The sequence below is a fragment of the Stomoxys calcitrans genome, chromosome 5 (assembly GCF_963082655.1).
Source record: "Stomoxys calcitrans chromosome 5, idStoCalc2.1, whole genome shotgun sequence".
NCBI lineage: Eukaryota > Metazoa > Arthropoda > Insecta > Diptera > Muscidae > Stomoxys > Stomoxys calcitrans.
Window position 1 is genome coordinate 123,164,627 of NC_081556.1, and position 12,430 is coordinate 123,177,056.

At 41.5% G+C, this 12,430-nt stretch overlaps 1 protein-coding gene across 1 annotated transcript; it reads right to left on the minus strand.

The window, feature by feature from the left end:
* Positions 1–5,758: 5,758 nt before the first annotated feature.
* Positions 5,759–6,616, minus strand: LOC106085981 (MIT domain-containing protein 1-like). Its single transcript, XM_013250471.2, has one exon. It carries the CDS (start codon positions 6,530–6,532, stop codon positions 5,834–5,836), a length of 699 nt encoding a protein of 232 aa, XP_013105925.2. The 5' UTR covers positions 6,533–6,616; the 3' UTR covers positions 5,759–5,833.
* Between the last annotated feature and the right edge of the window lie 5,814 nt (positions 6,617–12,430).

A 12,430-nucleotide genomic window follows, 5' to 3' on the forward strand; every position in this document is an offset into this window, starting at 1 on the left:
TAGCCCCGTTGTGACACAGGAGTAACGATCTTGGTCTCCTCCGGTTAGCCGGCAGCCCTCGTAGGGTCACCATCCCAAATTCTCCAGTGTTCCCCGAAATACCCTTGAAATTACAGAAGAATAAATCCCTGCATTTAAGCCACACAAACATTCGACTTTCTTTTCGCTCTCATTGTATGGGAAATTACAAATGAGACGAACTCTTTCCCCGCGCATTTCGCCCCAGCAAACGGAGGAGACTCGTCATTACAGCAGTGCATTCGCTTTCAAGTGCCGTCGCAGGTATTCGATTAGAAACCTCTTCCATTCCATCCAGGTTTCCTATCAACGCTTCGATTATCGCGCTTGGCGTAACCTGCTGCTGTCTTCAATCTACTCTCCCATCGCCTTAAAGCTCATAGCAATAGTTGCTGCTTCATACTAATACTAAATTTCGCATGGACATTCCTTTAAGAAACAGGGGATACTTCTCTTATATCAATGAGTGCAGTCCGACAAAAGTTTAAGCTCAATAATAAGGCGCGTCTGTTTATAAGCCAAGTCCGAACGGCGTGCCGCATAGCGACACCACATGGTAGAGAAATTTGAACATCTCACAAATGTAGCCAGCATTAGTAAGGGGATCATCAACTCTGCACATTTTTCTGATGCTGCCTCATACCTAATCTATAATAGAAATGTCATCAGTGCCCATCAGTGCCGGGAAGTAGTACTTCTTCCCCGTCGCCGTCCATCAAACTTATAAGGGGTAAGTCAGTATTGGTCTATTTACGCTTCTGTAGAGCCAGTGGACTATGCTCGGATTGTGGTCCCATCTCGAGCCTTTCACCCACCTACATACTACCCAACATGTGTGAGGCTTCTCAGTACACTCCTGGGTGTGACACTTCTAGATCTGTCCAAGATCACTCCCAAGTATTACAATTATCTTACTCGACAAATTCCACTATCCAACGACTTTTGGATGACTTCACATATTTGAATTAAATGCATTTTCCCCTACCCTCTTTCAATTTAAAATACATGCTCGCTTTTAGTACTTGTGTGCATGTATGTGTTGGTATACAAGAGTACTCATGCATATTGACGTACAATTGTTCATCTAAAGAGGGGTATTTGTGGTTTCAATCACAATCGTCGTAAATCATTGCCGACATCGTAGTCGTAGTCGCTGTCCTCATCGCTGTAGCTGTGGCTGCCTGTTAGCACTGCAGTTCTGTTTGCTGTTGCCACACACACACACACACACACACCTAAAGCAAACAGAAAACAATTCAATATAATCGATTGTGCATGTCGTGCTGTCACAATTGCTTCACTCAGAATATAGTGTGTTCTTGTTTTTGTTTTTGGTAGGCGCTTATGCCTTTGCTTTTGTGCAGGCTATGCATGTGTTTGTGCGTGTGTGTGTGGTCGGTGGGCTCTCCTCTCATCACACAACGAAGCAATGCGTGTACGTATCTAGGTTTTAACAACAACCGAACAAAACTAAGAAATGAAATGAAAACCAATTCAGACTCTTGCTCTCAAACACACATACAAACAGAAAACATTTGAAAGCACACGCAATACGTCATGGTGAGTGGCGGCAGAACCAGTGCTTTCACTGATTGCATCCCTATAAACATTTTTCATAAGATTGGAAGAGCGTTCGTGCCCGCGATGAATAAAACAAGTAAAAAGGTAAGCCACCTTTTGTCATAATCCGCACCCATATGGTCCGATTTGGACCAAATTCGATCCAGACATTGAGGGGTCTAATAAATACTTGCACTATTCAATTTTGTAGAACAAAATTTTGTTTTTTTCGCAGCTTTACCCAAATATAGACCGATCTGAACCATATAGGACATGGATGTCAAAAGGCTAACATAAGTCTCTGTGTCAAATTTCAACGAAATCGAGTAATAAATGCGCCTTTAATGGGACCAAGATTTTAAATCGAAAGATCAGTCTATATGGCAGCTGTATCCAAATCTGGACCGACCAGAGGCCAAATTATACAAGTAAAAGCGTGCTAAGTTCGGTCGGGCCGAATCTTACATACCCTACACCATGGATCGCGATTTAAACCATACTTGGCACAATAGTTGGAAGTCATATCAAAATGGCACATGCAAAATTTCATCCAATAGGGATAAGACTTGAGCCCTCTAGAAGTTTAAGAAGTCTAATCGGGAGATCGCTTTATATGGTAGCTATATCCGGTTGTGAATACTTTTTCAATGAACCAACATGCAGGGGATCTTCCCTATGAATGCAGTGCATTGCGTTGGCAATTGGAAATTAGGAATTGGAAGGGGGGAAAAGGATGTAGTGTCTCTGGATGTCATAGTGGGTGGAAAATACATTAGCCGGAAGTCGATTCCACATACGAACGGTTCGGGCGAAATAAAAATTCTCTCTATAAAGCATTCTCAGGTCCCCTGGCCAATCAATTACAAACGGGTGTGAGTTCCTGAAATGTCTTGTATCCTTGACAAACATCCTTACATCAGGAATAAGAATATGAAAGTACCGATAGAACAGCGCCAAACAACCCACATTGCGATGATGTTCAAGGGAGTCAATAGAGTTGGTTACCCTACTGTCCCCAATCAACGCCACCGCTCTCCTCTGTACAGGGTCCAGTAGCTTCAGGGATGATTTTGAAGCTCTAGCCCATACTTGGCACAGATGTTTGAAGTAATACCAAAACGCCACTTGGAAAATTTCACCCAAATCGGATAAGAATTGCGCCCTATACAGGCTCAAGAAGTCAAGACCGAAGATCGGTTTATATGACAGCTATATCAAAACATGGACCGATTTATTCCGTTGAAAATCCCAACCGATCTACGAAAATTAGAAGTAAAGGGTGATTTTTTTGGGGTTAGGATTTTCATGCATTAGTATTTGACAGATCACGTGGGATTTCAGACATGGTGTCAAAGAGAAAGATGCTCAGTATACTTTGACATTTCATCATGAATAGACTTACTAACGAGCAACGCTTGCAAATCATTGAATTTTATTACCAAAATCAGTGTTCGGTTCGAAATGTGTTTCGCGCTTTACGTCCGATTTATGGTCTACATAATCGACCAAGTGAGCAAACAATTAATGCGATTGTGACCAAGTTTCGCACTCAGTTTACTTTATTGGACATTAAACCAACCACACGAATGCGTACAGTGCGTACAGAAGAGAATATTGCGTCTGTTTCTGAGAGTGTTGCTGAAGACCGTGAAATGTCGATTCGTCGCCGTTCGCAGCAATTGGGTTTGTGTTATTCGACCACATGGAAGATTTTACGCAAAGATCTTGGTGTAAAACCGTATAAAATACAGCTCGTGCAAGAACTGAAGCCGAACGATCTGCCACAAGGTCGAATTTTCAGTGAATGGGCCCTAGAAAAGTTGGCAGAAAATCCGCTTTTTTATCGACAAATTTTGTTCAGCGATGAGGCTCATTTCTGGTTGAATGGCTACGTAAATAAGCAAAATTGCCGCATTTGGAGTGAAGAGCAACCAGAAGCCGTTCAAGAACTGCCCATGCATCCCGAAAAATGCACTGTTTGGTGTGGTTTGTACGCTGGTGGAATCATTGGACCGTATTTTTTCAAAGATGCTGTTGGACGCAACGTTACGGTGAATGGCGATCGCTATCGTTCGATGCTAACAAACTTTTTGTTGCCAAAAATGGAAGAACTGAACTTGGTTGACATGTGGTTTCAACAAGATGGCGCTACATGCCACACAGCTCGCGATTCTATGGCCAAATTTGAGGGAAAACTTCGGAGAACAATTCATCTCAAGAAATGGACCGGTAAGTTGGCCACCAAGATCATGCGATTTGACGCCTTTAGACTATTTTTTGTGGGGCTACGTCAAGTCTAAAGTCTACAGAAATAAGCCAGCAACTATTCCAGCTTTGGAAGACAACATTTCCGAAGAAATTCGGGCTATTCCGGCCGAAATGCTCGAAAAAGTTGCCCAAAATTGGACTTTCCGAATGGACCACCTAAGACGCAGCCGCGGTCAACATTTAAATGAAATTATCTTCAAAAAGTAAATGTCATGGACCAATCTAACGTTTCAAATAAAGAACCAATGAGATTTTGCAAATTTTATGCGTTTTTTTTTAAAAAAAAAGTTATCAAGCTCTTAACAAATCACTCTTTATTTGTGCAAAATTTCAAGTGCCTAGCTTTACTCCTGCGAATGTTAGAGCGCTTACGACAGACAGACGGCCGGACGCACATGGCTTGATTGACTTAAAAAGTCATAACGATCAGGTATATATACTTAATGGGATCTTAGATGCATATTTCGAGGTGTTACAAACGTATGCACGAAATAAGTATACCCCCATCCTATGATGGAGGGTATAAAAAGGATGTCGAAGAGCCCTTTAGAGGGCGCAATTCTCGTCCGATTTGACTGAGCCTCTAGAGGGCGCAGTTCTGATCCGATTTGACTGAAATTTTGCACGTAGTGTTTTCACTTCCAACAACTTGTTAAGTTTGATTCAAATCGGTTTTTAATCTGGTATAGCTGTCATATAAACCGATCTTGCATCTTGACTTCTTGAGCCTCTAGAGGGCGCAATTGTCATCCGATTTGACTGAAATTTTGCACGTGGTGTTTTGTTATCACTTCCAATAACTGTGCGAAGTATGGCGCAAATCGGTACATAACCTGATATAGCTGCCATATAAATCGATCAGGGATCTTGACTTCTTGCGCCTCTAGAGGGCGCAATTGTCATCCAATTTGACTGAAATTTTGCACGTGGTGTTTTGGTATCACTTCCACAAATGCGTTAAGTATGATTCAAATCGGTGCGATTTTTGATATAGCTGCCATACAAACCGATTTTGGGTCTTGACTTCTTGAGCCTCTAGAGGGCGCAATTCTCGTCCGATTTGACTGAGCCTCTAGAGGACGCAATTGTCATCCGATTTGACTGAAATTTTGCACGTAGTGTTTTGGTATCACTTCCAACAACTGTGTTAAGTTTGATTCAAATCGGTTCTTAATCTGGTATAGCTGTCATATAAACCGATCTTGGATCTTGACTTCTTGAGCCTCTAGAGGGCGCAATTGTCATCCGATTTGACTGAAATTTTGCAAGTGGTGTTTTGTTATCACTTCCAATAATTGTGCGAAGTATGGCGCAAATCGGTACATAGCCTGATATAGCTGACATATAAACCGATTTTGGGTCTTGACTTCTTGAGCCTCCAGAGGGCGCAATTGTCATCCGATGTGACTTAAATTTTGCACATGGTGTTTTGTTATCTTCTTCTAACAACTGTGCTAAGAATGGTCCAAATCGGTGCCTGTTTTGATATAGCTGCCATACAAACCGATCTTGGGTCTTGACTTCTTGAGCCTCTAGAGGGCGCAATTGACTGAGCCTCTAGAGGGCGCAATTCTCATCCGATTTGACTGAAATTTTGCACGTAGTGTTCTGGTATCACGTCCAACAAATGTGTTTAGTTTGATTCAAATCGGTTCTTAATCTGGTTTAGCTGTCATATAAACCGATCAGGGATCGTGACTTCTTGAGCCAATAGAGCGCACAATTCTCATCCAATTCGGGCTGACTATACATAACATAACAGTTCTTTTTCAATATTCTTTGTTTGCCTAAAAAAGAGATACAGCGCATAAATGCGATCCATTGTGGAGGGTATATAAGATTCGGCCCGGCCGAACTTAGCACGCTCTTACTTGTTTTTAGTTTAACACAAACAAAAAGGTAAATCGAAATCTTCATTTTCAACACTTTATTAAAATTTTTTAACATTTATACAACTTCAATCACAAAAATTCCACGCTGTTGACATTTATCCACCCATAGTTTTTGCTGAAGTCCATATGTCCACATCTGTTTTCAAACATTCGCGGTAATCGTAATCGAACTGCCCTAAAGCGTATTCGCCTCGTACTGCCTTGAAGAAATGTAAACCACGACCAATTTTTATAATAACCCCATTGGACAAGGCAATTTTTCGATCATGCAGAAACTCATCTATGGACGTGTGCAAGCCTATATGCCTGCTCCTTAAGTCATTGCGAATATCATTCAATATATTTGCATTTTCCATGCGCTTTGTAATCAATTTGATAAATCTCAAATTTGGGCATTTTCTTGCGGCCAATTCGAAGAAGACAATTAGATTTTCATATTGATAAAAACGATGCAGGTATGGTTCCTCCAGATAGATTTCTTCTATGTCCGATTTTAAATATTGGCCAAAAAGGGACTCGTAGCTATGCCCCATTGAATTTTGACTAATGGAGATGTTTTGTAAAACGGTTCCCTCTTCGAGGAGTTTTTTAATACTCAACTGAATCTTTTTCGAACGTTCCTTATACTGAGACATGTGTTCGAGATATTTCTTTGCGATTCGAGTATTTTTTGTTGCTGCGATAAGTTGTTTCAAATGATGCAGTCCTTTGTCGTAGAGGGTTCCAGCCTCTAAAATGCGATCACTTGCATCGCATTCAAGGGCCTTGGATAGGATTTTTGAAACGTCGTCCATAATTTGGGAAATATAGGCAAATTTACGTGAAATTTAAGGTGATTTTGGCTCTCACTATGAATTTACTTCTACTATTGATTTTGATTTTATTGTTTGACGTCTATGGCAATTGAAAAAAACTAAAAATATTTTTTCCGAAAAAAAAAGTTCTTCATAGTTCTTCTTAATCGCCTAACTCCCTGTTACTCCACTGTGGGAGAAAATCGAAAAGAACTAGTAAAAACCAGCAAGGAAGGGCAAGGAAGGGCAAAAGTAGGGTGGTGCCGACTGTATAATACCCTACACCTACAAATTGGGAGCTATATCTTATGCTGAACCAATTTTGATGGACCTCGGCGGATGGTTTCAGATGGGCTATTAAACAATCCGTATCAAATTTCTAGCAACTATGTCATACGATTGACAAATGACAACATTATTGCAACTTATCCAAAATCTGACGAACATATATATGGGAGCTACATGTAAATCGGAACCGATTTTGACCAAACTTCTTAGATAGATGTGGTAGGCATCGAGTAAAGAGTTGTGCACAACTCTGGCAATATTGGTCAATAATGCGCTTGCAGTGACTCTAGCAGTGAAAATCGGACAAAATACATATATGGCAGCTATATCTAAATCTGAACCGATTTCAAGCAAACTTCAAAGATATTGTGGATGTCGTCGCAGAAAGCGTTGTACCAAGTTTTGTGAAGATTGGTCAATAAATGAGCTTGCAGGGACCATAGAAGTGAAAATCGGGCGATATATATACATGGCAGCTATACATAAATCTGGACCGATTTCTATGAAATTCACCAGCAATGTCGAAAGTCATCAGAAAATCCTTCCTGCCAAATTTTGAGAGAATCGGTTAACAAATGAGCACTTTATTGCAATATTTCTCAAAATCGGACGAACATATACATGGGAGTTATATTTAAATCTGAACCGATTTCAAGCAAACTTCAAAGATTTTATGGAAGTCGTCGCAGAAAGCATTGTACCAAGTTTTGTGAAGATTGGTCAGTAAATGAGCTTTAAAGTGGCTCTAGGAAGGAAAATCGGGCGATATATATATTTGAGAGCTATATCTAAATCTGAACCGATTTCTTTCAAATTCACCAGTAAAAAGGAGAGTCATAAGAAAATCCTTCCTGCCAAATTTCGAGAGAATCGGTTGACAAATGAACACTTTATTGCAATATTTCTCAAAATCGGACAAACATATATATGGGAGTTATATTTAAATCTGAGCCGATTTCAAGCAAACTTCAAAGATTTTGTGAGTGTCGTCGCAGAAAGCGTTGTACCAAGTTTTGAGAAGATTGGTCAATAAATGAGCTTTAAAGTGGCTCTAGGAAGGAATATCGGGCAATATATATTTATGAGAGCTATATCTAAATCTGAACCGATTTCTTTTCAATTCACCAGTAACAAGGAGAGTCATAAAAAAATCCTTCCTGCCAAATTTCGAGAGAATCGGTTGACAAATAACCATTTTCTTACATAATTACTACAAATCGGACGAACATAAATATGGGAGCTATATCTAAATCTGAACCGATTTCAAAGAAACTTCAAAGATTTTATGGAAGTCATCGCAGAAAGCGTTGTACCAAGTTTAGTGAAGATTCGTCAAAAACTGCGCTTGCAGTGGCTCTAGGAGTGAAAATCGGGCGATATATATTTATGAGAGCTATATCTAAATCTGAGCCGATTTTTGTGAAATTCACCACCAATATGGAGAGTCATAAGGAAATCCATCCTACCAAATTTCGAGAGAATCGGTTGACAAATAACCATTTTCTTGCATAATTACTACAAATCGGACGAACATATATATGGGAGCTATATCTAAATCTGAACCGATTTTTTCCACTTTCAATAGGCTTTGTCTCCAGGCCTGAAAACATGCCTGTAACAAATTTGAAGATGATCGGATGAAAATTGGGACCTGTAGTTTGTACACAAATTAACATGGACAGACAGACAGACAGACAGACAGGCGGACATAGCTAAATCGAATCAGAAAGTGATTCTGAGTCGGTCGGTATACTTATCAATGTCTGTCTGTCTCTCTTCCTTCTGGGTGTTACAAACAAACGCACTAAGTTTTAACACATAACAGATAATTTAGCCATCCATCATATCATGTATATCCTAGTTGTACCTACATGCCAAATTTCAGACCTCTAGCTCCATTTGCATAGAAAGTACCAAATGGTACTAAATCCGGTACTAAAAGTACGTTTTCTCTCGTCACCAGTACTATTCAGGTTTTTTCTTTTCACCCTCATCCTTTTGCACCAGATGTGTTTTAAGTCATATTTCAAAACTCTACCTCTATCCTTCTGTCCTGTACAAAGTTCACCCATTTCGTGCCTTTTTGGTACCTATTTTTAGTACCTAAATGTACAAATTTTCAACTCTTATGCAAATGCAAATTTGTCCATGAACATTCCATTAAGGAACTGTGGCCAACTTCCCACAAATCAATGACTGCAGTCCGATTTAAGTTTAAGCCAGTTGGTTTTCAACTTATTACGGAAGCTTTTCGGATTCGGCGCTGGTCGTGCTATTCCGTCTGAGAAGGAATGCACCATGTCCTTGTTCATGATTTTTTTTTTCAAAAACTTTAATGAAATCTAACCAAAGGCCAAATTTTCATGAATGCCAAATCTAAGAAATATTTCTGTACTAGAGACTATTCCAGATATCCGACTCATAGACATACAGTTTCAGTGTGCGGCAGCCACTGCGGCTATGAGACTTAAGGCGATGAGAGAATGGGTTGAGGATGGGAGCAACTCATACCATCGAGGCAACGATAGGGAACCTAGAAGGAAGGGAAGAGGTTTCCGATCGAATACCTGAATGCGACACCTCTTTGGGAAGAATTTTTAACATGACATAGTACCTCATAAATGTTGCCAACATTAGGAGGGGATAACCATCGCTTCATTTTTTTCTGATATCCTCACCAGGATTCGAACCCAGGCGTTCAACGTCATAGGCAGACATGCTAACCTCTGCGCTACGATGGCCTCCAATATGAATTTTGGCCTTTGCTGATTTTCCCCATCTTAGCATGAGCTGCTGTCACGCTCCGGAGGAGGTTTATCTTAATGACCTCAGTCATTGGTCCTCCACTAGATGGGCTTTTCAGGAGTGGGTGATGGAATCATTGTTTGCTCCCTGTTCTCTAGGCTGAATTGAGTTTGCCGTCACTGCACTGCCTGATGTTTCAATATAAGCAACTTTGTCTATCCTAGTTTTCCGAATCTTGAGAAAGTCGGAAATGGTGCCATCATCCGGTCCCTATTCGTAAGGCTGTATTAAGTCTACCGTAACGGAGTAAAGGGGAATGAAAGGGCAAACGATTTGGCAGCGAAGGGCCAGAAGCCTGTAATCAAAACATTTGGTCAACCCGAAGCCTTTCGGGTCGACGTAACCCGAGTTGAGGGCGACGAATGCGAAACATTCGATAGGACGTCGAAAATTCTAAAGGGTGATCCGGATCGTGAGGGGACGAGGCTTTTACGGAAAGGAAGTAAGAAGCAGGTCGGTATAGCTATGGGTATCATAACGGGACACATAGAACTATGCACTCACTTATGCAAAATCGGTGCGGCAATTGATGGCATGTGTAGGGCATTCGGGGAAGATGATGAGACGTTGGAGCATTTCCTTTGTCATTGCCCGGCTTTCGCGTCTAACAGATACCGGCACTTAGGTGGGGACACTATGCCAGACAGTAACCAACTTAGGGGAGTGGTAGCATGATCGCCTATGACGCTGAATGCTTGCGTTCAAATCCTGGTGAGCCATCAGACAAAATTTTCAGGAGTGGTTTTCCCCCCTTTACAATGGCAATATTTGTGAAGTACTATGCCATGTAAAACTTCTCTCCAAAGAGGTGTCGCCCTTACCATTCAGCTTAAACTCTAATCGGACTGCATTCATTGATATGTGTACAAGTTTGCCCCTGTTCCTTAGTGGAATAATCATGGGCAAAATTTGAATATAAATTGAAAACACTTGAGGATTGTGAAAGCATGGAATTCCTAACTTAAAAATTTCTTTTCAGAGGTTACTTTTTAGTTTTTAGAAGGCAGGATTTTGGTGGAATCCTACCGGATGCACAGCCGTTATTGATGACTGCATAAGTCAGCTCATCTCTGTTGTGCTTATTTGCCACTCTGGCGTAAGAAGGCGGCTGCTTACCATTCTCAGCAAACATCTTCCCCTTCCGTGATGACTGTGGCTTCCTATTGGAAGTCGCAGTCCTCCACGAAGACTCAGTAGCCGTGGGCGCTTCCTTCGTTCCAACTTTGTCCACCTCCGCAGGACACAGTCTGGGGTCTCCATTGCGGGATGGCTGGCTTGGTTTTCCCAGAGTACTTGAAAGCGGCGAGCTCTTTTTCTTCTTCAGTATTTAAGCAGTGTTATGCTCTTCGGGAGATCTGATTTTTTTTCCAGCTTCCGTAGAAGTGCTTGGAATGTCAGTTCTATCCCTTGCAGCATCCTGCATTTTCGCCCGATTACGCTACCGGTACATACTCTCCTCTGTCTCCTTCGTCGTGCACCGGATCGCTTTCTCGGTCTGCTTGTGAGCCTAGCAAAGCCATCGCTCACTTCTGCTGTCATCCCGATGTCCTCATCTCTCGATTCGACTGCGATGACTGTTTCATTGACACAATCGCTGTCTGCATCCGAGTCAGAAACTCCACCTTTACATAAAGGCTGGGGGACTAACTGTGCATCCTTCTGGATTATCCGTCTCTTCCGCATTTATTAGTCTGACAACTAGTTGTGCGTTTGAAGCATTACTCTCGACTTCAGGTGCCAAGGCACCCACACCTATAGGAGGGGAGGATAACATGCTGCGGTCTGACGCCACCAACGCAGGTGTTGAGCCTTTGGAGTCCATTTCTAGCCCACTCCAAAAGGCTTTAACCTTTTTTCGTATTAGGTAGTATCTATTCCGAGATACGAATATATATTTATTTTTATACCCACCACCAAAGGAAGGGGGTATATTCTTGATCAGCGTAAAAATCTAAGACGGTCTAGACATGTCCGTCCGTCTGTCCGTCTGTCTGTTGAAATCACGCTACAGTCTTTAAAAATAGAGATATTGAGCTGAAACTTTGCACAGATTCTTTTCTTGGTCCATAAGCAGGTTAAGTTCGAAGATGGGCTATATCGGACTATATCTTGATATAGCCCCCATATAGACCGATCCGCCGATATAGGGTCTTAGGCCCATAAAAGCCACATTTATTATCCGATTTTGCTGAAATTTGGGACAATGAGTTGTGTTAGGCCCTTCAATATCCTGTTTCAATTCGGCCCAGATCGGTCCAGATTTGGATATAGCTGCCATATAGACCGATCTCACGGTTTTAGGTTTTGGGGCCATAAAAGGCACATTTATTGTCCGAAATCGCTGAAATTTGGGACAGCGAGTTATGTTAGGCTCTTCGACGTCCTTCCTCAATTTGGCCCAGATTGGTCCATATTTGAATATAGCTGCCTAATAGACCGATCTCTCGATTTAAGGTTTTGGGTCCATAAAAGGCGCATTTATTACCCGATTTTGCTGAAATTTGGGACAATGAGATGTGTTAGGCCCTTCAATATCCTGTTTAAATTCGGTCCACATCGGTCCAGATTTGGGTATAGCTGCCATATAGACCGATCTCTCGGTTTTAGGTTTTGGGGCCATAAAAGCCATATTTATTGTCCGAAATCGCTGAAATTTGGGACAGCGAGTTGTGTTAGGCTCTTCGACGTCCTTCTTCAATTTGGCCCAGATCGGTCCAGATTTGGATATAGCTGCCATATAGACCGATCTCTCGGTTTTAGGTTTTGGGGCCATAAAAGGCACATTTATTGTCCGAAATCGCTGAA

Coding starts and splice junctions, on each gene's coding strand:
- LOC106085981 (XM_013250471.2), bottom strand. CDS start 6,532: ATGGACGACGTTTCAAAAATCCTATCCAAGGCCCTTGAATGCGATGCA.